This window comes from Gavia stellata, unplaced genomic scaffold (genome assembly GCF_030936135.1).
Source record: "Gavia stellata isolate bGavSte3 unplaced genomic scaffold, bGavSte3.hap2 HAP2_SCAFFOLD_61, whole genome shotgun sequence".
Lineage (NCBI taxonomy): Eukaryota > Metazoa > Chordata > Aves > Gaviiformes > Gaviidae > Gavia > Gavia stellata.
Genome location: NW_026776479.1, coordinates 424,939 through 452,685, shown reverse-complemented (window position 1 = coordinate 452,685; position 27,747 = coordinate 424,939). Strand labels below are relative to the sequence as shown.

General features: G+C 38.3%; 1 protein-coding gene across 1 annotated transcript; it reads right to left on the bottom strand.

The window, feature by feature from the left end:
• Window positions 1–2,598: 2,598 nt before the first annotated feature.
• Window positions 2,599–26,681, bottom strand: LOC132321005 (exportin-2-like). The gene is made up of 25 exons (XM_059834617.1): window positions 26,677–26,681; window positions 23,709–23,804; window positions 23,232–23,374; window positions 20,544–20,645; window positions 19,943–20,088; window positions 19,535–19,625; window positions 19,156–19,263; window positions 18,142–18,234; window positions 16,655–16,822; window positions 16,429–16,558; window positions 15,645–15,710; window positions 13,586–13,788; window positions 12,120–12,204; window positions 11,295–11,356; window positions 10,380–10,516; window positions 10,114–10,217; window positions 9,437–9,534; window positions 8,387–8,537; window positions 7,659–7,867; window positions 6,845–6,942; window positions 6,551–6,636; window positions 5,337–5,418; window positions 4,751–4,897; window positions 3,689–3,920; window positions 2,599–2,996 (listed from the first exon to the last, which is right to left on the bottom strand). Exons 2-25 carry the CDS (start codon window positions 23,791–23,793, stop codon window positions 2,907–2,909), a joined length of 2,916 nt encoding a protein of 971 aa, XP_059690600.1. The 5' UTR covers window positions 23,794–23,804; window positions 26,677–26,681; the 3' UTR covers window positions 2,599–2,906.
• Window positions 26,682–27,747: the final 1,066 nt, after the last annotated feature.

The window sequence follows — 27,747 nt, the reverse complement described above, 5'->3', positions numbered from 1 at the left end:
GAGCAAGTAATCTTTTTCCTCTTGAATTTGAATAATCCTCTACCATTATCAGCTGCAAGGGAGAATGGGCTTGCTTATTTCCAAAAGTGTTTCAGAAGATGATCTCAGGTGATGGACAGGAATTAATTGCCTAACATTGAATTAGATGCTCCCAAGTCCTCTGAAGTTCCATTGACACCAGGTGTTTCCAGCCCCAGCTTTCTAAAGAAACTGGTATCTGCATAACTGTTTAACAAGGCATACGTACAAAGGGTGGCCTAGGAAAGTTCAACAATCTTGCAAAAAACTGTTACAACATTGCTTGCATCAGTTTCCACTATAATTAACAGATAAATATAGTTGGAACATTCTGTTGCCTTCTGAATCTTGAGAACAGAAGGTGTCAGCAGTAGCAAAAAGGTCTCCACCTAAATGAAGGTGAGGGCACTGCCAGTAACATTTACCTGTACGCTGAAACAGAGATGCATCTGTTTGCCTGCACTACACTTGAAAAGTTCATTTCCTTGAAAGGGTAAGTGCTCTATAGAAACACTTGCATGCCTTATGAAATCTGCAGAATATGTCAGGACTAAATAACATGTCACTAACAGTGCCACAGCCACATCTACAAAGTCTAAGTTACTCAACTCTGACTGAACTAAAAGACTACTAAAGTATGCCACGAGTATTTGTTGATCTGAAGTCACTTAGGCACTTACTCACATGGAATGTCTGTCCAACAACAGAAAAATTACACATCGCAGGAAGTGCAAGATAGTGAACATCAAGATTCACTGATAATTTTCCATTCAGAAGAGCCAATTTTTCTTCGGCTACCTCTCAAAAAGGTTCTGGCTTGTTGCTGTAAAACCTGTCCAGTTCCATCTATGTTGTTACTGGTAAGATAAGAAACAGCTGTTTGCTTACTTACTATCTCAGCAACCTATCCCCTAAAGAAATCTTGCTTAGAACTGTAGAACCAAGATGGTCTAATACAAGCCCCTTAATATTGCATAGTGCTGAAGAACCTCATTTCAGCACAAGGTTATCTACCACACATGCATAATAGGCTGTCTACTTGACTAGATGCAAAGGCAGCGTGTCAAATTACTGTTACATGACCACCAGTACCAATTTAATTTTGGTTCTTTGAGGCTGGCAGGAAAAAAAGGTCTGCAAGTTATTTGTAGAATTTTTCTCCCCATTATCCAAGGAAAAAGACAAAGCTACAGAGCAGACAGAGTTCTGAGTATCCCTTTGGCTTGCAGGTTTTGAATGACCACAGCTCAATTAACATTGACATTCGAGGTAGGCATTCAGTTCCTTGCAAATGTCACACATCTCCCATGTGGTTTCAGCCTGTCTATTGAAATTCATTCTGCAAGGCGCTTCGGCAAACTTACAACACACATCACCGTCTCTCTCACCAGCATTAAGGCGGATGCTTTTCAGGATCACCACTGTATTATTTCACTCTTGAAAACTGCTTTCACTTTGTACCTATGAACAGAGGGTCTGACACTGCATGACAGACCAGATTCAAGAAAACCTGTTGATGCTGACTCATTTAATACATTTTTAGGCACTTAGTAGTTTAAATCCATTGTCTAACAAGCAGCTCATTTCTTAAGAGATATGGCCAGCATGCACGTTCACATGGCAGCCACAGATACTAAGAACGAACTGAAAGACAGCTGAGTCTGCCCTATGTTTCACCCTCGGTAAAGTCAGTAACTTTCTTGATACAAGGCCCAACTTCAACAGGCATTCTAACTACAAAACACCAGTCCTGATTCAAGTCATCCGCAGAATTTGTGTGGACAACTAAAAAAATCTGTCATGTATGGCATTGCTTAATATCACATAAATCTGAGACTTCACTCTTATTCAGGAGTTTTTCAGTCTCTGTAACTAGATTTATTTATAACCCTGCAGTACCAGTGCTCTAAAAGCCTATGGTCTAGTAGTTTGGTGCTGAGGCCGTCTGAGAACACCGTAAGACTCAGACATTTAACTAGTCACTTAAACAGCCGTAACTACAAGGTAAACTGATGCACTTCGAATTCAAGGCTACCAAACCTAATCAGTATATTTATGAGGAAACAGGGAGAACATCCGAGTTAAGTTTAACTCTAAGACCACTGCCTCAGTTTTAATACATCACTAAAAACCCACCTGGAGACCGATACCCGCTCTAAGAGGGTATATTACTTGCTTTCACTGCACTACACTGACATGTTTTGTTCAAAGAGTGTCTTGTTCAAAGGGTGCAGCTGTTCATGAATATCAGGAGTGATAATAGCTTTGGATCTTCTGCCAAAGTTTTAGATTTGCTCTGTATGATCCTACAATGTATTTAAACTATTACTTAAGATAAAGAAAAATCCTCACAGTCCCACTATTTTATATTCTATCCTAAGTTTAAAACATCATTTTTTAAACCAACTACATTCTTCTAAAACAGTAAGCGCACAGTGACAGGCATTTTAAACAAGTACTTCTTATTTATTCACAATTTAGATAAAGTTTAAGGAAAGACAAAAGAAATACAATGGACAACATCAAAATGAAAAGGAATTTTAGTGACCAAAGTGAGTTTCTACAGCCCGTGCTCTCCATACATTTCAAAATGTTATCCAGACACTGCAGATGCAGATTTCAAATAAATCCCATAACAAACCGCTATGACTATTCCCTTTGAAATTAAACTGGGAATGGAAGTTAGCCACCTTTTATCTATGAGTACACAAACCACCAAATTCTTTCAGTTTCTGCTTAAAGCCACATTTATCTTTTACAAGATGGATTCTGCAATACATTTTCAAGTAGCATTTTTCATTTTGTCTGAGCTCTGCTATAAAAAAAGTCAGTGTCAACCTTCTGTATAACAAAACAGCTTTTGATCTTGCTTGTGGAATATACGCAATTCAGAGCAGTGTCACACTTGCAGCTTGGAGGTATCCTTGGAGATACTGCAACGCTTCTGCATTCAGACTAGTACTCAGCATTGAAGGAACCTTAAAACATACGATAGAGCAGAAGTGTCAATGTGTGCATACATTAAACTGCTGCTATATCCTGTTAATCACTGTGTCAACACATGGTACAGAGTCAAGCGACATCCTGAGAGCAGCAGTTTTTCAGTGTGAAAGCAGTTGCTGAAATTACAATTCCTGATGCTGACAGTTTTACGTACTACTTATCTGAATCAAACATGAAAGAAGGGTAGAGAAAAACTTCAGTTATTAAAGCAGATATATGGATGCAGGAAACATCAGATCTCTCAGGCAATCTTTACTTACCAAAATCTTGAACAAAATAAAGACATTATGGGTTAAAACAGTTAACTGTAAACTTGTTTAAATCCAACATGAGTTGCTTGAAATTTCCTGAGTACATACAATTGAACTGTATACAAGTATTAGTTATATACCTACAAATAGATAAATTTTAATTTAAGAAATGGCATATTTAAGCTTATTGCTAAATTAAGTAATGTGAAAATACAGCCTTTCTAAGGTTATTAGGGATAAAGCCTTACAAAAGCTATATTCCACTAAAGAATAAAAGAGAACAACACCTTGCATTCTGGTTATGACATCCTTCATTTTGCTGATTATCAAACATTAGCAAAAGAGACCCATTACGAAAAAAAAATTTCTTCTCTGTAGAATTTAGCATTAGCATGCCACGTATGAAAGTCACCTACCCTGCCTGGGCATGCTGTAGACAGTTTGTGGAGAGACTGTGCCAGATGGATTCTAGGATTGTTCACCATTTGACCTACAGGATCATGTTCTTTTTTCCCAGCAAAGGCTAGCTGAGAGAATGCAGTCTGATATCCTGGAGTATCTTCTATGTCAATGAAGTGTTCTTCATCAGGGATAGTGTCATCCTCAGGCAGTTCAAAGAGGCCAATGAGGGCCTGCAGCAAAGGAATCCTATATGTAAAGAGCGGAGGATAAAATTGAAGTGCTTAAAGATACGTTAGGACACGCTGTATTGTACAAGAACATTCAAATTACTTGGAACCCTTTACAATTTAGCCCTTGCAGGTACTTGCTTAGCTACTGAAATTATAAGTGCCCAATCTAAGCTGGACTTGAAGAATTGTAGATCTGTGTATTTTACAGGCATAATGTAGGTGCTCATATTAAAAGCATAAACAATGTATTTATTTTTTTATCCGGTCAAATTTTCATGAAACATACCTAAGAAAAGCCATTCTTTCCCAGATTACACCTTTTCTCTAAGTACATTAAAAGAAGTTCTAGTTCAGGGATCCAGTTATTATCATTAAATTCAGGCTACCTGACACCTTGACTGCTAGACTGGCTTACAATCTTCCCAGATAGCTTTCCCCAAAATTCCACTGTCAAGCTAAGATCTTACAGTCTCTCTGGCAGGTTATAAGTATGCTCAGATCTCCTGACTAGTAGAACAGTTGTAAGTCAAAACTGGGCCTAGCTTTTCAGAAAGAATACAAGCTAAAAGTAAGTAGTGTATTTTCTTAAATGCAGTCCTAGCTAGCCCAATCAGTGCTATCTCCACCACAAAAATCTCAAACCACTTCTGGCATCTGCTTTGAAAACACAGTTTTATTTGTTGGGAAAAGGAAGTGGTATGAAAAGCCTGAAACTCAGCCTCATAACAATAGCAGGCCTGAAGAAATCACAACGGAGTTTATTTGAAGAATACATTTCGATGATAGCTCACATTTTCAAAAATCAAATAGCCTCACTAACAGAACTTGAAGAAGTGTTCTACATACCACAGCTTGGTGTATTCAGTGTCCATCATAGGAGGACATTCTGTTAATATTTTTGTAATGCCAACAGCACAGATTTTCTTTTCAACTTGTCCAGATACTTTCTGGATTTCAGGAATTATAATTTTCTCCAAAACCATTCCAAACATCCTGTTATGACATTAAAAGAAAAAGTATTAGAAAGCCTTATCAGCCTTACAGTGACAAAAGAAAATCAGAAACAATATGAAGCACTAGGAAAAAGAGAAAAACAGATAATCTGTTAAGATGCTGCCCTGTTGCGGTGGATGCCTGGTAGAAATTTGAGCATACACACTTTTCACAAAGGGAAAAAGAATAAAAACATCACTCTCTTCTTTTTACGACCTGCTTAGGAGATTAATATCTTGAACTATCAATGATGAACTATGGGCAGCAAATCAGAAAAATTGCTAGACAAATAAATCAACCACATTAGAAGAAACACTTGGCTAGTCAGAGTAGAGACAAATGCAGTTTGCAATTTTAGCTGAAGGAGACAACTATTTCCTACTTTAAGAGACAAAAATTACATAGCAGTCTTAAATAATAATAAAAAAATCATACTAACTTTGGCTGTATGCTGTCAAATATTTCCTGCAGCGCTAATGCCCCATATTTTATGCAGTACAAGTTAATGAAGACTAGGAAACCTGTAACAAGAAAAAAGTCAAATTAAAGCTATTATTTTGTTCACGTTGAGTCTTAGAGTCAGCAGCAAAATACATTCTAACAAGTTTTTCAAGGGGATAGAAATGACAATCTTTATAAATGTTCAGTTTTAGTGAAGTACATTAACTTGCTACACCTTGAAGTTTGCCTAAAAACTACTGATCCTTTCGCGTACCACAACACACTAAAACATGGCAGTAAGACAAAGAAGACAAGATTCAGTCCTTTTTCTCCTTACAGCAGTTATGAAGCATTAGACAAGCCATTTGCAAGTTTTTCAGATCAAGGACCAAAAGAACTCTTGAATGCTTTTAGCCGAAAACTTCATGCAATGCAGTTTTTCAGATCACTTGTGAATGCCTTTGCATGACCTTTGTACCAGAGCACAGATGCAATGCATTAAAAGCGACACTTAAATTTTGTTTGTGGAAGACCATTATAAGCAATCCTAGCATTCTTGCTCCTATCAGGTGGCATTAAACAGATTTTATAGGATTAAGTAATAGACATTGCATAATTCACAAATTATGTGATAGTATCATTAAAATAATTTAATCAGTACAACAATAATATTCCTGTTACAACAGGAATAACCAGAATATGTATTTCTATAATTTGTCACAACTTTGCTAGTTTAGCATAAAACCTGACCAATAACGTACGTCATATTAAGGCAGAATGACACAAATGCATAGAGTATTTAACAGCAATAACACACAACTATATGTAACAAAAGGAAGTGCGGTCAGTATTACTGTGTTGTGTGAGAGTGAAAGTTTGCTGGTATTAGTTGAAGATTAAATGGAGACACTTTCAGATAATTAATGATATCACACAGAGTAAGAAAGTAAGAGGAATACACAAGTCTCTTCTCTTATTTTAGTTCCATTCCTTCAGTTTTCATGAAATAAGTGTCACCTGCTGTGGCAAGTGCCCTATATGCCACCCTTGATTACACAAATAATTTGAAGCAAGTCACTGATGTTAAGAGTCACTAGTATTCCTTCATCCACATAATCACAGGACATGATAGGATACTTATTCAGTACAGCTGCATGTTCTAAATTGTTGGCACTACCAGTGCTGAAGCTTTTCATACAGCAAGGAACTTACTTTTAATAAATTTTGTTGTTTTGGAATTTTGAAGTCTTTGGAATAGTAGAATAAAGATCTGTTTCCTGTACTGGTCAACTGACTCACTGGAAATTTAAAAGAATAGATATTCAATTCATACTAGGATTTTACTAATGTCACTTCACAGAAAACATGGATAGAATTGTTCAAATCTACTTTATTGATAAATGTGACAGTTTTCAGTTGTTAAACATTAACTATGAAGTGTACAAACATACCAAATATTAAAGTCTACAGAAATCAGTTTTGAATGTAATTTTAATTCATACTCACGGAGGCATATGCTCTATAATACTGTTTAGAAGATAGAATCCTTGATGGTCATTAGCTTTAGAGGCAATCAACTTCTGGAACACACCTAACAATCCAGGCTGTAAGCAAAGCAAAAATAAAACTCTATACAACAGTTCTTTGTATGTGACCTACCAGAAAGTTGGCTCTTACCATTTAAGACATACACCAAGGCAAAAGCTTTCATAACCTACACCAGGATTCTGTTTCTGCAGTTAAGAACAAGGAAGACAGATTTCTGTTGGGATCAAGTGATGTTCTTTTGAGCATTAAGATTAACCTTGATCAAATGAACACCGAAGCCAGTTTGAACACGCATGTCTGCTTCATCAATGGCATTGTCTAATCAAGTCTGACTATAGCAGATCATGCAACAGAAGTATGCAGAATAAATCTCCCACTGCATTCACTAATCCTCATATATCCCAACATTTTGGCTCCTCCTCAACCACTCTTCTCAAGACTGTTCTGAGAGTTTTCCTGATCCACAGTGTTCAACACAGGGCAAATGAGACAGGAAAATTGCAGAAACTTACCTGCTTGCAAAAAATAAATGCAGGAATTTTACACCTTAATTGACAAAAGCATGACAGTCCATCCACATAGTGGAAAAGCATCCAAAAAGCCTGCATTCATAGAATTTTTTGTCTTTCTACGTAAGCACCATTAATTTAAAGTACAAGCATAAATTCTGCACAGATCCAGCTATTCACTAAAGGAAAAAGTTCCTCATAATTTTTAATCTTAAATCAACATGTCTAGAGACATACACTGTGACTAAATCAATCCAACTTACAATTTTGTCAGCAGCAGCACTTGCTATTGTATTGGCACCCCGCTCTAAATAAGCCTGCAGGAGTCGGACCAAAGGAGGAATGTTTCCTGAACTTTCCCATAATACTGGCTGAAGTAGATGAGGAAACAATGCCATATAGGATGACGGGATTTCATTTTTATGCATTTCTAGAAGTAGGGACATCACTTGAAACACATATGGAATGAACTCTGGAAAAGAAATGATGACATTTACAAATTCAGCAAATATGGCCACTGTCAGTTCCTAGGAACCACATATCTATTGATTGAACCTACAATTCTATGATATTAACACAAAGATTCCAACAAATCAAACCTTGGAGAAATGTACCACTTCCCAAATTTCATTATTCCAAAAATTTGCAAGCATTGTATATATACAATTTTTATTTCCTCTATTTGTTTATGTTTCAGAACATGGAAAACAAGCTACTAGAAACAAGGCAATATAATTAAGAAGAATAATAAGAGGCTTTGGAGTACTGATTGTTAGACATTTTAAAAGTACAGTTTGTTTTAAAAGTAAGTTAATACAGTTGATGTGCCCTAGGGATCAACCCAGACGCTTCCTAGAAGTGTTTATTAGGACTGTGAACATGCTGCGTTCTCACTTGAATTTCCTGTGTTGCAGAAAAACTGCCGTGAGGCAAATCATAGCAACCAATTATAGTAGAGAGAGAGCACAAGCACTTACTGATTTTAATTTACCTTGCACATCATTCTGTAGTATCTCAGTGAACACCATAAACAAAGCCTCTTCAAAGCTTCCAACTGCATCAGGGTTTGCTTTGCATGTTATCCTTATTGACAAGCATATTGATTCAAACATGTAATGGTTAAAGTGAGGTTTGCTTGGATTCTAAAAACAAGTTATAAACAGATAAATCAACCCAAACTTGCAGCCAACTCACTTATTTAGCAAAATATATTTTTTATTTCAGCTGAAGTCTAAAGTAGCAACTGGGAATAAGGATACTTATGACTTACTTATTAATATGCTAATGAAATTAATTCCATAGATAAAAGCAAACATAAAAACCTTTAAAGCATAAAGGAGGGGTGGTTTTATAAATATTTTAAAGACAACAAGTGCTTTTCAGAAGCTCTACATAAACTAGCAAGCAGTTAAAGTATCACAAAACAAAAACTGGAAAAAAAATTTGTTTTCAATCCTGTAAGCATCTAGACAATTCTTTACTGAACACTTCTTATCCTCTGCCGCTAGGTTTAAATTATACATAGTAGGAGCTTTTTGGATAGTTGATGAAGATATTCTAAGGCATTCCCTAATGTCAATGTTCAATAATATTAGCCCATCCTGAACAAAAAACTAAGAGACTTTTACCCACCAAAAGCAGGAGTGCAATTTATTTAATTTAATCCCATATTTCAGTGCCTAAATTTAGTATTAGCCTCAGAAGCTTCATGGACAAAGAATAAAGGAGTTGTGAGAACAGATTACTTTAATGGTGGCCTCTGCACAAGCAAACATTTATACTAGAACAAACTAGTATTACAAAAAGATTTCATATGCTGTTTCCAAATTTCAGATGAGAGCAGGGGAGAATGATTTGAAAGTATGTCCTAAAAGGAAGACAGTACTTCACTGGAAGGCTGTTTTAACTTATTTTGGTCAGAAAATACTGAACAATTTACAGTATTCTAACAGAACACAACAACAAGGTATACATAAAACTTTAGAAAGACAGCTCTAAAAGGTAAAAAGCGAACATTTGCTCAGATAGCCTGTTTCTTTACCTTACTGACAGCCAGCAGTTTCTGTGTAAGCTGTGTGGTGACAGAAGGGATGTATGGAATTATGGATTCCTGTAGCAGAGAAAAACTCCTCATGATGGCTGCAAATAAATGGAAAGTATTATCTTCTGGAGACAAACATACACTTCTGTCAACCATCATATGCCTAAATCCTTTACCTTTTACTATTAAATTGGATCCCAAGGAATTATGTACGGTAAGAAAGAGCACCTGCTGCAAGAGCAATCAATCTATAATCATGACAAAGGATAAAGCAAAGCCTCATTATCCCCATTCTATAGACGGAGCACAGAAGATTAAGCAACTTTGCAAAGACCATAATTTGTCTTGGGCAAGTCTCAAACCTTGGCATACTGTTAGCCATAACCCACTCAGATCTCCTACGGACAGTGTTCAGGTAGCTGCCTTGACTACAAAGACTACCATTTGAGAAATAATTTGTCACCACACCATTATGTTTAGTGTTTCTCTTTGGTACCATGAATTTAGTCAAAGATGACTTAATACAGCCTGGTAAATAACTGCAGGCTGTGCATACCTCTTAGCATATTTACATAAAATAGGTTTTTAATATAAAAATTTCAGTAGCCGGTAACTATAAGCCTTTACCCCAAATTAACAAAGTTACTCTTATATTGCAGAACTCATAAAGCATTTACCTTTCATAATGTATTCATTTTCAGATGAGCCAGGAAGCGTCAGTGCTTTAAAAAGGTTTGTTAATAGCACTTCTACAAATGGTGCCATTTCTGCAGCTGTAATGCTGTTAAGTAAAACACAGCTCTTCAATGATGAAGCATATTCACAAACTTCAGCATTTTACAGTATTGTAACACTAAGAAATAAAAGATCCCCTACAGATATTTCTCATCCTTAATGGACAAAACCTATGTAGCAATGAACTTATTTCTGCTTGAAAACTTACAGGGTACTATTATTTGTCCCCCTCATGGTAAACAGTCTTTCAAGAGCATGGGCTGCGTAAGTATGGACCACAATACTTTCTGCTTGAAGATGACTGATTAAGAGAGGAATAGATACCAACAGTTGTTCTTTAGGTACCTACAAAAATATAGCAACAAATGATACATATGTTACATAAAAATACAGATGGTTCAACACTAGAGCATAACCACTCTGAGCTCATCAGCTACAAACTGAAAGCTCATCAGCAACAAACTTGGCAGAGGAAGAAATCTTAGAAGGCTCCTCCAGTCGCTAAATCACACCTTGACAACCAAGAGGTACCTACTTCTGTCATCACCTGTATGCTTCGCCCTAACATCAATGTTACATTTGATTGTCAGTTAGTGCATATATTCCTAATGTATATGTTTTTTTCCATTTTACTTTGTCTTAATGGGCAATTAAAAAAATATCAAGCTTTAAAAAAAAGCCACAGATATTTCCTAAGAGATGAATAAAGGTAATCTAAAGTTTAGAAATACTACTCAATATATTTTCTTACTGCACCTCACAAATCAGAAAAGGTAAAGGACAAAGTTGCTGTACTCTCTTTAACAACTACTGCAATGATACGAGCAATCAAGTATATTTAGACTAACATTCACTTGAAAAAGTCTGAGTGTGTCACAGAACTAAGTGTGCTAAGATGTTCAGTGCTCCCACAGCATATGGATAGCATATAGACTACATGGTAATTGGATATTTATAACAACATCATTTACTTTCAAAACTAAAAATTCAGCATGAAGTGTTATATACGACTATCAAACACCTGTTGAGTTAACATATGGCCAAGTAAGATAAATTAGGCTTGGCAAGTATAAAGTAACAAACTACAGTATGTTTTTACCATAAGAGTAAAAGAAAAACTTACTTGGTTTCTAAAAATCATGATATATTTGATACCATCTGCTTTTAACACAGGGAATTCATTCACTGCAATAGAAAAATATGTGAATTTTGTTGATGCTTTTCATATAAATGTGATTACTGAACATATACTATATATAGAAGTGACATTAAACCATGATTTTTCCCCTCAACAATAATACACACAATGTTTTCTACGTTGCTTAGTTTCTGCATTTCTATATAGGCACTGTCAGACAGAATATCAGTTTTAGGTACAAATCACTCCCCAGTACCACAAAGTGTACAGTCCAACTCTTTCACATGAAATTTCCCCTTCTGGCTCCAATTTTAACAGCCTCCAATTACACATTCTGAGACAACCCACTACGTTCTAAATATCTTAAGATAATTGCTGAAGCATAAAATAAGTTATGTGGCTGAAATCTAGACATCCGTAATCTCATCAATATGGGCTGACACAGGCTACAACCTAGCCTTCAGTATTTTAACTTCTCAGGGATTTGTATAGCATAGAAGTTTGCCATAAGGTCTCAAATACAGAAATCAAATTACTTTGATTCAACAAGTTTAAGCATGTAGCTGATAGCAACCATGTGTGTACATGCTCTGATCTTGCAGATAGAATGTGCTAATCCACCTTTGTTTAAAAGCTCATTCACTGCCAGCCAAACAAATTTGAATTACTTCCCATGTGCCAGGTGTTAACAGTCTTCTATCTCAGAGATTATGCTGATATATGAGTGCTTGAGCCTTAAGAAACAGTGGTTACTGTCAAGATTGTAAATATATCACAAAAAATGCCATATAAAAATTAACATTAACTTACCACTAGCAGACTTTAAGTCAGGTTGAATGTGATTCACAAAGAATTCTGTCAGATTAACAAGTTCATTGGCTTGTGTTATGCCATGCTAGAAAAACAAAAAACAAACCAACCCTGGTTTTAGATGTTGACATTCAGCTAGTTTTCTTACGCATTTTTTATGTGCTTTTAATGAAAGGAATCTAAAGCATGCATGCACATGATGACATTGTTGAAACTGCATCTTTAGCAGAGAGCCATCCAATTTCTTTTTCTTAATGTTTTTAGTCTCTAGGTTTCAGCTGTAGCACTATCAAGGTTCAAAGTTACCAGCTCTGAGTTTAGGAATAATAGCACGTAACACAGTAATAATCAACAAAAATTTTAGATAGAAAATATCAGCATCTTACTAACTTGATACTTTTTTCTGATAGGCCTCTTAAAAAGGAGAAGTTTAGGACTCAAACTCCAATTCTGAATTAGAACAGCAAAATAATGACTACTTAGTTTTCTCTTATAAAAAATGCAACTAATTTTTAAAACAGGATTTTCAGATGGGTATTTATCAATCAAGTGTTCTAAGGGATGTTATCCCATCTTTGCCACCAAATAGCACAGGAAAAAAAAAGATGTACAACTTAGCAGTTTTCTAATGGCTAGAAAACTCTGGTTCACATTATGCATCACTATTATTAGCAATTGCTGTGCCACAGTATACAACTAGAATTTCAGGAAAAGACTGAGAACCTTCGGCAAAATTGCATAAAGGTGCTGTACAACATGTTTTACTGTGTTTGCCTCAAATCTGTCTTGTAAAGACACTGAGATTTGAACTGTATTAACATTTGAAATATTTATTAGTATATTAAAATCTGTTCTGTAGGACACCCGATACAATGCTACTGTTTCCAAATACAGTTTAGCTCAGGTGTGTCTTTTCAATGTAGCCAGCCTATTAGTTGCTTTCTCCCAAACAAGTAATGAGATCCATGTCCAGCCATCTTTAGCATTCACATGCTATTTCCAAATCATAAACACTCAGGTAACAGGAAACATTGGGAAATACAATGACAAGAACGGTAAGAGTCACTTAGATTCCTTCTAGTCTGCTTAACGCTTCTGATTGTCTTCTGTAAAGCCAAATTTGGCCTTCCATGGCTTACAAACTCTGGCTCAGTACCATTTAAAAGCTCAGAGGTTCTAGACCCACTTTTATTTCTTTGTATGGCTGCTTCACACATGCTACTAAGGCCTGCCAAATGGTCACACGTGGCTGTTGACTTTGCCCAATCTATTTGAAGATCAGATACCACCAAATTACCAACCGTGATAGGGTTATGTAATGGACAACTTTTAACCTCATCAACGCTAAACTACTACAAATACAGTTACTCCCATTCTGAAGCAGCATGAAATGAACTGCATCGATCTTTATATAAACTATAATATTGGAATGCGTATGGATTAAAATGAATAGAATGTAAAAGTACCTTCTGTGTTTGAGCTTTGGATGCCAAAGACGTAACAAGGTAAATAGCTGCATCTTTGTGCTTCCAGTTAACAGATGGATTCTTTGCATATTCTTGCAGCACAGAATTAACATATCCAGAAAAAATCCCTGTCACAGGCCCTTCAAAAAATTTGCACAAGCCTCTGACTAGATCACAAGCTGCTCTGCGCCTGGTGTCAATATCTGCATGAGAACCAAAGATTCTTTGGATATGAGAAAGTATACAGCTTTTCATATTAATAAACATAGTAATAAACGTACTAATGAATACAGCTTCTCAAGTTGCAGCCACACCTTATGTTAATTATTGCAATCCTCCACACCGATGTGCAAGAACACATTTAAGTCTTTTACTTACTCTCATAATATCGACTATTTGTACAACCAAAAGAGGAATAGACACCTAGCAATACTGCATACATACTCACAGATTTTTTTGCCCTCTAAAGAAAGTTTCAGTAAGCATGGAGGGGGAGGCTTTTTACTATGTTGACAATTATGCACCCAAATCTGGCTGGGATGGAGTTAATTTTCTTCATAGCAGCCCATATGGTGCTGTGTTTTGTACTGGCGACTAAAACTGTTGGTAACACCCCAGTGTTTTGGCTGTTGCTGAAGAGTGCTTGCACAGTGTCAAGGCTTTCTTTTTTTTCTTCCCAGCAAGTAGGCTGGGGGTGGGGGAGAAGTTGGGAGGGGACACAACCTGGATAGCTGATCCAAACTGACCAAAGGGATATTCCATGCCATGTAATGTCATGCTTGGCAATAAAAACAGAGGGGAGAGGGTTTTTTGGGAAGGTAGCCATTGCTCAGGGACAGGCTGGGCATCAGTGTACTTGTGGGAGGTGGTGAGTCATTGATGACTTCCCCCCCCCCCCCCCCCTTTTTTTTTCCTTCCTCTTTCTTTCACTTAAACTGTCTTTATCCCTATCCATGAGTCTTCTCACTTTTACTCTTCCTCATCCCATTGCAGCAGGGTAGGGAGCAACCAAGCTGCTGTGTGGTGTTTAGCTGCTGGCCCACCACACCGAATCAGTACGAAAAAAAAATTCTGTAAAAATTCCTTGTTACAAGAAAGGGAAAAAAAAAGTCAGCTGGCCTTTAATACAATATACTAACAGAAGTGACAGAAGGAAAATAAAGCAAGTCAATTTAAATGCAATAGAGTACATTTCTAAAGTAATCTCTGAAGAACACAAATACTTCTTGCCTCAATTCTCTTAAAAGAGAAGTAGCTAACAAATAAAAGCTTCACAAATACCTAAAATGCAGCCATGGATAAGAATGATAAAAAGTTTGCTTGAAAAATGTTCAAAAACATTTTCCTCCAATTTTTGTCCTCCACTGCAAGCATACTGTAATTTCTTAAATCTATTATGAAGTGTCATTAATCTGAAAGTGTCAGTCAATAAACTGCTAACAGCACAGAACAGCATATACAGAATTGTCATACAGATCTAGATTTGGTTCATTTGTGCTCTGAGCTGGCTGAAGACCAGACAGCTACAATCAGAAAATCAAGCAGCTCTGTTAGCACAGCACTGTGTTTTCAGGATGGTTACTGTATTGGTTTGAACACAGTGCCAGCATACAAGGGCTGGCTGGTGTCCAGCTGGCTTGATCACAGATTTGTATGCAACGCCGGTCAGAATTTCAGTTTAAACATGATAGACTACTAAATACAGGCACAGTCTCTCCATGTTATTTAAAACTCTACACATAGGAACTAAATACACAAGTGTGGCCACTATTCAGCATTGACTTACAGGCTATATTTGCTGAAATGAGAATGTGTGCAGTGCAGGAGACATACCAATCCAATTAAGGAAAAAACCCTACAAAAACATTGTTCAAAACAAAAAGAGACTGTGATGGGCACATCATGACAGTAAACTTGATCAAAAACCAGATAAAATCTCTTGGGGGAGGAAAAACCTTCCCAATTTAAAAAATAAGTTATAAAAGCTTCAGTAAATTGCTTCAGCTCTTTAGAGCTATATTTAGAGACCAAGTATTCTTAGCATAAATCTGTGGATTACCAGATCCTTCCAAATCCCTTCTTATATATTCTTCCGAATTATCTTCAAATGCTTCTTCATCAGCCGCTGAAAATATAAAATCCATAGAAGTTTAAATACTGAGGTCTCTGGTTTTTATGGTTAAAAAGTTGTATTATTATCAACTTGCTATTTTTTCCAAGTACTTTTCTATAACATTAATAAAAATTAATCAGAAATATCCAGCCAGACTAGCCTGTTTAGCTTGCTGCTGCCCCACAAATTAGTCTTTCATATTCATGAGCTGATGTATTCCTGATTTTAAAAAAAGAAAGAAAAAAAAGATAGGACATGTTCCACTCTAAGTGTATTTAAAGAGGCTTCCAGAGTCATAGACTTAAGAGAGAGAAGCTTATTATCACTGCAATACATCTTCACTGCATTTTAGATACTAGGATCAATATGAGCCCATGAAAGCTCGGAGAAATAGACATTACAGTTTAGTAGGCCTGATATCCATGCGTATTTAGACTCCTTGAATTATTCCGATATTCACTTTAAGCATGGGAAGTTATTGGTAGCACATGAACTAGACTTCCTATACTTCTCAATTTGAGATCCCAGTAAGACAGAAAAATTATTAGATATATTAATACAATTCTACAAAGCCCACAGGACAGCAATCTCTTCCGGGAACTTGGTTTTGAATCTAGTACTAAAGTACACAAGAGGTAATCCTCAATTCTCAGTCCTGCAAAGCCACATATCATTATAATTACAGTTAGATTTTATTGTGTCTTTGAAAACTTAAGTCTCAAAAAGTTACCTCTAAACTCCATATTGGGAACAATAACCTTTTCACAAATGCTTGTCAATGTATTCTGGTCTTCAAACAGATGCTTGTAATGTGGTCTCTCACAAACTGAGGCCAGAAACTGGACTGCACTACTAACCAGCTAGAACAACATAAACAGAACACATACAGTTTTAGCATGACTGTCCAATTTATAATTCATTATTAAACTTGACAAGATCAGTTTATAACAACTTACCAAGTCATATTTCACTTCCTGGCCTGTTGTGACTAACAGATTCCAGATTGCTGTTACAAAGCGTGGCAGGTAGGGCTGGAATTCTTCATCATATTTTTGAGCATATAAAGCAGCATTATCGCAAATTTGTGATTTCAAGAGCTCCAGTAATCCGGCTTCCTCTTCATCCTCACATAAAACAAAACTAAGAACTTAAACATCCAAACTTCAACACTACTTAAATATTAAAAGTATCAGCATATTTGAAGGAAATAGTTACACTATTAATTTACCATGTTCTAAACAGAAAGAAATCCCTCTCACGTCCCTAGAATTACTGTATTTTGCTGATTTGTACTGGAACTGCACTGCAAGTTATAAATCATACCTACATTTCAAATTAAAGCACCATGCACTTTAAATCATTTCGATCTGACAAAGTTTGACATGAAGTTAATTTACAAATGTCATAGGAAAAAGACAAGACAAGGTGTTGAAAAAAATATGCTTAGAAGACCTCATATCTTGCTACTTTAAATCGGGATAGTTGTAAAAGTAGTTCCCTCCCCTTCCCCATACCAGCACAGATGCTTGGGAAGCCACAAAGCAAAGTGAATTGGGAAATTAAGCTGGAATTAAAAACAAAACAGAAAAACAACAACCAAAAACCACCACCCAGTTCCATCTCCGCCACCCCCCCCCAGTCCCCACCTTTCAGTTTTAACGCATATCACTTCCTGACTCAGTTCAGCACACAGCTGCATGAATGTCTGTGCTGGGCTACGGCCCACAGACACAAGAGAAGAGAAAAGAACAGCAAAGCTTCTTTTAGCAGCAGCGTTAGCCTAAAACAACTGTGAAACTATAGCACAGGATACAGTTCATATGCCTCCCTATGTATTGTAAAGAAATTTATATAGTTGCTTTGGCTCCATCATGCGGCAAACTATTGTACTGTATCCGGAAGACAGCATTTAAAACGCAGAAAGCATGCACAAAATTGATTTGAGCTTTGATGACTTGGTGTTATTTTTCACCTGTGAAACTACGAATTCTTATAATTAGACAAAGACAGCAAATGCTAAACTAAAGCACTTAGGGATGTCATGCCTTCTATGTTCAACTGGTTTAAGTTCTTTAAGATACCCTGTTTTCTAAAACATAGTGCGTGAACTAGCTGAAAGGTATAGAAAACCCGAGCACTGTGATTCTAATGATCAGGTTACTTCAGCAGATGTCCTCGAAAGAATCTACTCATTGGTGATTATCTGTAATTTGTTTTCTGTGCACAGCTGGGTATACCCGTATCTGAGATACAACTTCAAGAACCGGACATCAAATTTCTTAGACCATGGGGCAACTTCTCTTAAACCCCATTTCCTTACAGTCATTCTATTCCTTTGTTTACCCAACAAAGGAAACATTGCATTGTTCAGAGTTAGACCTAAGTTCTCAATCAACTCTCTCCACTACACAGAGGCAAACCAGGAGATTTACACAGTACTCACATCAGTCTGCAAAAGTTTATTATCTAAAGTTAAAAGACTATGAAAATTTGTCATCCACGTTTCCATGTTATCTTCAAAAAACTCGGGAAGATCCTGTGAAGGAAAAGCATAAATCTACATTTTAATTTCTGACTGCACTGTTTAGATAACATACCTACATCGTAAGTAGTATGTATCCACCTTATAATCTACTGAGGGACAACAAAGTATGGAAAACAATCTTCAAAATGAAACACTACCCCCTCTTCCTCCCCAGTGAAAACCCTCCAGACAGAGGCTTTGGAATACACTATTTCCAAATAAACTAGTTACTTACACTCTATACAGCCTACAGTTTTATAAAGAAGGAATCTTATTGCTTCTTACCCTCAGAGCAAGAGAGCACATGCCTCCCTTTTAACTCCAGCTTGCTCTTTTGCCCAATATGGAGTAACAGCCCAAGCAATCAAGGCATGATCATCACACTTCACAGACTTCTGTTCATGTTGAGACACTAAATACATGTCGCCTCAGTATCTTTTTACCATTTTTCATATAGTGCATTAATTTAATCATGTTAGAAATCTAGATCTGATTTCAAAACTAAAAACCCCACACTGCTACCAGAATAACTTGCTACCATAGTGCTATAGAACTACTAGTTTTGACTGACTTTTATCTACATGACTGAGTTAATGTCAGCACAGACATATTTATAAAGGAGCACGGTGAGTACAAACTCAGGCATTTGACTCGTGTCTTTCACAGCTCATACTCAGACAGCTACCCATACAATACCTCCTTGCTATGACAAGAGCTTAGACTCCCTTGAACTGTTGCTTAGATAGGGCCAAGCTAACATGTTAATTAACCCCATCCTTACTGTGCCTTTACTCCAGCATTGATGCAGACTGTCAACTTTTATTTTTGCAATAAAGCATGGCCTTAAAGGCTGCCTCAAATGAATCCTATAAATAAAAGCATAATAGCTTTGTGAGATCAAAGTGAAACTATTAGAAGAACAAGGAGATTCACCTGAAAATTTAAACTGTAGAACAGCTTCGCAATTAGAATGAGAGAAGAAAAGAGAACCTTCAAAGCACTAGCATCATTTGCATGTGTGCTGCAAAGTTCAATAGTTGCCTAGAAAAAGACAGAAGATTCAGTCAAGTAACACACACACAAACCGCATTAACAAGAGGTATTGAAAAGTGTCATGTAACTTTTTTTTAAACCAGAAAATACAGTTCCTTTTCCTCCCCTTATCGATCCTGTCAGGTCTCACTTCATTACTTTAGTTTGAATCTCATTAACAGTTTCAAAGCAACTATTCTTAAGTTTTTGTTTTGCAGGCATTCACAACAAGCAATTCAGAATGCTAAGCTTGTTTTCGAAATGATTAGAAAAGAAATACCTTAAAGAGATTGGTCAAGGGCAAAGCAAAGGCATCAAGGACAAGTTTGATCTCTGTCCATAATTCATTTGACTTAAATTCATGGCGGTACCTGCCAAGTGAAAGAGAAATACATGAAAAATAGAATACAGTCTTCACATTTATTACCAAATTAACTTGCATACAATTATTTTTTGTGCTGAACCTTGAAACAAATACTGTCAAGTAAACAAGAACTAAACGACCTGGTTCAATACCATGCAAGGTGTACAATTTGACAACCACTTAAATTCTTATTAAAAAGTCAGTAAGCATAAGTAGGAACCACAACTGCAGACTTTGTAAATCTAAAAAATTAAGTCTAACAGTAAAAATTTCGAGTTGAACAGAAATTTACAATCCATATACTAAGTCCCTTATTTCCAATACCTTTTAAATAAAGAGTGAGCAGTGCGAAGGACGCCATTAATGACATGAAAATCTCCACTTTGAAAGCGATTCACCATTTCTGTCAGTAAGTCTGGCCATTTCTGAGGAAAGTCTTCCCGACCAATAATACTAATAGCATCACTTAACTGGAAAGGAAACATAACCATTACATGATATAATAGCAGGCTCCTCATTACAAAAACCACAGTAGTCATGACAGATATTGCAAATATTTAAAGAAAAATGCTTATTATTCTTGTCAGATTAAAAAAAATCCTTGGGTTAAATATCTACTAGTTTTCACCACAAATAAATGAATCTCACTTTAAATCCAACGTATAAATAAGTCTCACTTTCTGGAAGTACTATATTTAACTGCCTAATGCTAGAACTTAGCTATAACATTATACAGTAATTGCCTTTTAAAAAATAGAAATTAAAATTAAAGTAGGCAAAAGTAGCTGTGACAATATATTCCAAGCTACTTGGATTGGGATGGCCTCCTTGGTAAAGAAACTGACTCTGCCAATAACCAGAGCCTCTAGACACACTTAAGATACTCCAGAAATCTCATGGACATAACCAGGAATTGACATATTACCTGCTTTTGAATTTGTTCTGGGCTGCTAAGCATCAAGGGCACTATGTTGGCTTTAATGGCTATCCTGTCTGATTCACATATTTTGTTCGGTTCATCCTCAACCTAAGATTAAAACAATAGTTAAGTCATGGGCATATCAGTATACTCTAGGCAACAAGTGAATATCAGCATTTCAGAAACCAATCGCTTATGCTGGTTTACAGTTAAAGAAACTAAGAAGATCCGTTAAAGATATTGCCTACAATGAATCTGTAACAGTAGTACCTGAAAAAAGCTGAAAGAAATTACATCTTTCTGTAAAACCTTGAACTAGTTTTCTCCTTCTCGAATGGTGAATTTTCAAACCAGCAATTCAGCCATAATAAGGGTGGATGCATATGCCAATAACATATCTAAGTTTAATCAATAGTCTCCTCTTCCACCACACCAAACCACATCTCTGCCCTCACTTCCGCCAACCTCAAAGGTTTACTTTGTGCAAGCTGCCTCAAGCCATACTTTCTAGAAACTACATGAAAATGGGTGCAGGTTACACCAGCAAAACCATAAGACTGAATTTAAGAGTTATCTAATCAGTTCAAAGTATCAATCAGTTCAAGGTCCAGTCAGTCAATAGTGCCAAGTGGTAGTAAATTACAAAATTTCTACTAAACAAATAAAATAATAAAGAGGCTTGTCACCAACCAGTGACAGCAGTGATAGTCACACTATCTGTGATGACAGCACCGAAGTCAGAAACCTAGAAATTATCCAGCAATTAAAAGAGGTAGCCACCTCCAGAGATTCATTCAATGATCTTAAGATGCTTAAACCAGGTGGCACTACCACCCTCCTCTTTACCTCCCTTTCACCATCCTCCCATAAACGTAAAAGAAAGTTTAGTAATTTCAAAATTTCAAGAGTTATGTTTAGCTATGAACAAGCAGTTACAAAAATAAGCACAAAGAACTTGCTTTTCCACTTCTATCACATTGCACTGAATCAGAAGAATGTACAGAATCACTATATATACACATGAAAAACCACAAAAAGGTGGTGACCTTTAAAACCTGAGCTTTATAAGTTTATATGATGTGAAAGGCAGCAATAACTGTACTAGGCAAGCTCCAAGTAGGGAGGCAGGGCTCACTGCTATGCATTTAGATAGATGAGGACAAAGATGGTGGAGAGATCAGCAACAACAAATCCTTCTATGGAGTTATTTTTGAGATTTTTTCAAAGAAACGAGACCTTTTTACAAGATGTGAGAGGCAGCACATAGGTTAGTATTCTGTAGATACTTCAAAAATTAATTAAAAAAAAGCAAACCCTTCCGTCTCTCCAGAAGGGCCCTGTATATCTAGCTCTCCAGGCTCTACCAAATCGAAGTCCTTGAGTAGGCAAAACCCTCTTACTTCCACTGAGCTTTGTATCAGTCAAGTCCAAGGCTGGTAAATTAAACCATGTGATCTAGGTAAGCTAGCCTTAGGGCTGTATTTTCTGTTGATACAGCTGCTCTTGAAATGAAAGCTCCAATTTTGGGCAAAACAATGTGCTTGAAGCCACACAGCAATCGTAACAGTCCTCTGGATGCACTTACTGCATAGCATCTCCACCTACTCCAAAACAAAATCTCATGCTGAATTACCTCCACAATCCATAAAAAGGAAGACACTTACAAATTTTTCCATAACAGAACATTATTTCTACTTACAATATACTATAGATAAAGATGCAATTTGCGAGAAATGACAGAGAATACAATATTACAGAAACAAAGTTCTAGAAATTTCATGCCAGACTGAATGCACTGATCTTACCAAACATAACAGATCTAGAACTGCTATAGCTTCTTAATATTAGTATGGGGGGGAGGGGAGAAATAAAATGCAAATTTGTAAATAGGTACCAGCTAAGATGCAATGATGAAATACTTACCAGTTTCCCTGTAGTAAAGCAACATCATACATTTGATATTTTTCAGATACAAACAGTGCTTTCAGCGAGACAAAAGTGTAAACAGTATCAATTAAAACCTCTCATTGGTGAAGGAGTTGAGCTCTCAAATGTAATACTTTCTACCATAAATTAAAATTTATGAATGCTGAAAGCCCTGAATCAAAAATGTTTCTGACCTCTTCAAAACAAAGGATAAAACACAATTAAACAAGAATATTTCTATCTGATGTCTGCAAATACTTCCAAGTGTTAAACTGGTAAGGCCACTAAAATAAACTGTCCCACACTGTTCTATGCCCCAGAAGCATTTACATGAAAGAGAAGCGAGTATCATCACTTTCAGCTGCAGTGCTGGCTTGAAATGTTTCTAACATGATGACAATAGATGCAGGCCAAATTGGCCAGCTCGTGTGTATAGATACTTCACCATCATTTCAGTTTAAGTAATATTACTGTCAGTTAAATGAGCTTTATATATTTCGCTTCTGCAAAATGTGCATATAATATTAGAGAAAACTATTTGTTCATCATTTTATCACCCAGCTCTAGTGCTTTTTAAGGAAATGGACTCCAATGGTCCAGGTTTTAGTCCCTCACCAGTAAATTATGCCTTGTGTTTGTTCTCCGAATGATCTACTTTCTTTCACAGAGTACAGACATACACACATTCTCCAATATTACTGTAGAATATCTTATTGTACCTTAAAAGGATCATTAACTCTTAGCACAACTACGCACTAGGATACCTACAATTCTCCAGTTCCTTTTAATATAATTCTTGAACGTTACAGATGCACAAACTTTGATGACATTTTCCTGTGATTTCTCCAGCAGTGTTAAGAGTAACAACGGATAATTCTGGCTTCCTTCAACTGACTCAAGAAACTTTTCCGCTGTAAGAGAATATACTAAGGTTAGCAAAAGCTGAACTGATTTTTCTAATGGGAGTCTTATGATTCCTCAAGTATCTATTTTATTGTGAACGGCAGCACTGTTTTAAATAACAACAATTAAAAAAAAATCAGGAATACAGGAAAATAACATTACAAAAAGCAAACAAAATAAATTGATATTTATATCCATCCTTCATTAGGTTTTTGTTTTAAAAGGTCACTGAGAACTTCTGCAAAGAGGTTATTGCATAAACATCCACTGAAGTTTGCTATACACAGACAGAAGAGCCAAAAAGAAACTAAGCTTTTTTGGTCACTCATGAGAATCACTTACCAGGACGCCTTATGGCAGGATCTGGATCTAGTGTTTTCTTTAGATACTCAGTTAAAGTCTGTAAATTGGCATCACTCAGCTCCATTTTGGCAGAACCTAAAACCCACAAGTAGTTTTGTTATAAATACAGATCAGAAAATCTATCCTATAAGCTACACATATATAAAAAGAGATTCCACAGAAGACACACAGCTCTTTTTGACTATACCTCATAAAGCATGGTCCTATCTTATAGGTCTCACACAATAAAACAACAGCTAGTGTGCACCAAGCACAAAACAGAAAACATTCCATTTCTTCAACTACGTGCAACTGTTACTGTCTAGTTTATTGAAACTAAACGCCTAAAACCGGATCACTCATCCAGCAAACCATGAACTAGGTACAGCCAAAAGATGATCTCTTGCCCTTTCAGGACAACAGGAGTTTGTTTTTGCTTTTGAGAACATCTGTCAGCCCCAGAAACATTTTCCTAATTGAAAAAGCTGAATACTCTTGTCCTACATAATTGTAAATAGAACAATTCAAAGTGTATTGGAGAGTCAAGGCTCGTTTAAAAATAAATACTCATTATCAAAGAAAACTCTCAACAGAAAATTAGTTTTTCATAAAGAGACAAAAGACTGTGCAAAGCCAGAGGGTTCGTCCACCCTGTAAAATTAACTTAGATTAGGGTGGGAGTTAATTTAAACTGCAATACTTATTACAGAATAACTCTGTGCAATAAGTCTAAATCACTCCTCTCTAGTAATCCTCCCACATGCATTCTCATGTTTACCACAGTGCTATATTAACTTCATAGCTTTGATTGGAATAATTAAAATTACAGTAACACTAAAACAGCAACAAGACATGCTTTAGTGGACATGTTGTTGCTCAGGGTATCATCATCAATTCTGCCCATCTTTCTTACTACAGAAGTAATGAGGAAGCAAAGACTTCCATTTTTTCTCTGGAGTTTCTAATTAGTAATACATACTGAAATTACTCTGTCCCACTTTGGATTTGTTTTATGTTGAGTATCAGTGCAATATAGTTTCTGTTTAAGCACGCTTGCAAAGGCAGTGAGTTTTAATGTAAGTAAAAAGTAAAATTTTTACTTTAACTATGGCATCTATATCATTAAAAGATTAATTGAGATACCAACATATTTTGCAAGAAATAAAAATCCACTTAAAGAGTCCTGCCTCCCATGTTTCACCCCCCTTCCCTTTTGGGGGTTTACTTGTCTCTAGTCTTGTTCACCAATTCACATCAACCAAGAAAATCCCAATAAAGTGCAGCATAAACAAACAGCACAACTAATAGCTGGCTCATCTGTTCTACAAAATGGCCTCACACATCATTACTATGATGTTGCAACCGATATTTAAATTCTTCATAATTAAAAAAATGTAAGTTATCTGCTCCAGGGAAGTTTGTAAGGCTGAGGTGCAAACCCATGCAGAAATCATTTATGAAGGCTAAACTTGACTCAAGCGGGAAACCAAACTGAAAGAGGAGATTGACAATCCTGAATGGCCTTTTACAAATACCTCACATACGTATGTAATGTAGGGGCCCATAGAGAAAATATATACCTCAAGCTGACTGTGAGTTTACTTCGAAGGCCAAACGTGAAGATTTGAATCCATTACTCAATCCCTTACACAAAAGGATAAATATTTTCACCTGCTCACTCTTTACTCTTATTTCCTTCCCTTCCTCCAGCTGTTTTTTTGTTGTTTTCCACTATAAAAAAAATAGTGGTACTTGCTAGAGTGATATGATGCTTTTTGCTATGTTGCGACATATGCCTCCTGAAAATTAGAATATTTTCAGACCACCTCTCCAGAAGAAAGCCCGTAAAATGTGCTTAACTCATTAACTACTTTAGTTAAATTAATGACAGACCACTTATGGAAAAAAAAAAAATCCCAAAGCATCTGTCCTCCGAGTCTTACACCATGAAGAACTTCAGAGAACTCTGTTCCTGCGTTCACTCACCACAGCACTTACAAACACCATCTACGCGCCTAAGGATGTTTATGGTCTGGACTTTATGGGAAAGATTATCTTCACACCAAACTGCTGCGGAGGATCTTTACACTCACTTTCCACTTCACCAAACCGCGGGGGTCGGGAGACAAGCACCCACCGGCCACGGGAGCAGGAGCGAGGACCCACCACGCCCCCCGACAGCCCACTCACGCCGTTTCCCTGCGGACCAAAAGGCGAGGCCACCCGTGACGCGGGGCGGCCGCCCGGGAGCCCTTCAGCAGGGACGGGGAGAGGAGCCCTCCAGGCCCGGCCACGGCCCGGCCACCAGCGGGGCTGTCTCTGCTCTTGCTACCGCGGCGGTGGCCCAGCCCCCTCCCACCGCCTCGACCCAGCACAGGCCGGCGCTTCCCCGGTCCCATCCCCGCCGCGTGCCCGGCCTGGAGCCGCCGGGCGGTTTATCCGAGGGACGGGGACGCTCCGTCCCGCCCGCCGCCGCCAGACTGCCCTCCCCCGCAGCGGCGCTCTCGCTGCCTCATGCGGCGGCGGCCCGGCTCGGCCGCGGCCCCCGCAAGGCGGGCCCAGCGGCAGGCCTGCTTGCCCGCCCCCGCCGGGCCGGGCCAGGGGCAGCGCGGGCTGGCGGCCGCGGCGGGGGAGCCCCGAACAGCACCGACCGCCCTCAGACTAACTTGCTCCCCTCCCCCTCCCCCTCCCCCTCCCCGCCACCTCCAGACTGGCAGCAGCGGAAGCCAACGAGGGGAGCACACTGCTCAGCCCCAGAGGCCGCGGGCCAATCGCGAGCTACGAGAGGCGGGCCGAAGCACCCCAGCAGGGCGATCTGCGCCTCTCGCTGCGCCGCGGGCCCAGCGCTCGGGCCCAGCGCTCGAGCCCAGCGCGGAGCGCAGCGGCAGCCGGCTACGGGCCATGCGGGCCGCCGGGCTGTGGGGCCGCCCCATCGCCAGCATCGCCGCCCGGCGCGGCCCAGCCTCACCTGGCGACTCCCCCCGGCGGTAGCGCCAGCAACGGCGGCTCCGAGCGCTCCGGCTGCGCTTCACATTCAAACCGCGGTGCGAGGGCGCGGCGGCGGCACCGTGACCGCATCACGCAGGGCGGTGACACCGTTCGGCCGCCAGGCCAATCAGCGGCCTCTCCTTGCCCGACGCGCTCCGCTGCGAGCCAATCCTTGCCGCGCTTCCCAGGGGGGGCGGCCGACCAATGGCTCGGCACTTCCCACAACGCCCTGGGGCGCCTCTCGGAGCCGCTGGGGCGCCGCGGAACCGGCTCGGGCCTGAGGGGACTCGGGCTCTGCGGCCCCGGCTGCCCGCGGGGAGGGTGCGCGGCTCCTGAGGGACACGGCGGGCGGAAGCCGGGCCGCGGGTGCGAGGAGGCGGCCCTGGGCCCGGCGGGACGGGGCTGGGCATGGGCTGCGGAGCCCAGAAAGCAGGGGCGGCCGAAGAGCAGGAGCCCCTTTTATTAATTAAGGGGACGTTCCCACGGAGGAAAAGAGCAGGCAGAAGGAGCGAGGAAGGGGCGGAGTGGTGCATTAATAAAAAAAGAAAGCCTAGCAAAACCAAGTAAAGGCCCCATAATCATCATCAGTGATAGAATAGAGCAGGCTGGAGGTTCACAAGCCTTCTAATAAACTAGATGAAAAAAACTACACAACACTTCTTAAAACTTTATTGATTTACCACTTGATTAAAGCATGGAATATTATAACAGTATTATACATTATATCTTCATGTAGAAAACTTTACATAGTTTTTCATATTATATAATTTTGGTATTCTCTCAAAAATGTATACATCCATTGGGCAAGGAATGCTCTTTTAAATTACTGATATTAAATGCACTTCATATGGAGATACTAAAAAAACTTAGGCATTTTAAATATATGGAAACGTACATTTTACACAAAAATAACATTAAAGGCGCTGAACAAACTGAATTTACATATTAAAGGGAGCTGCACTTGTGACAAAAAAAAAACCTTAGTAACTTAGTCGGAAGTACAACTATTTTTAATCTTTCTCATTCTGAATAGTAAGACGGAGCTAAAATT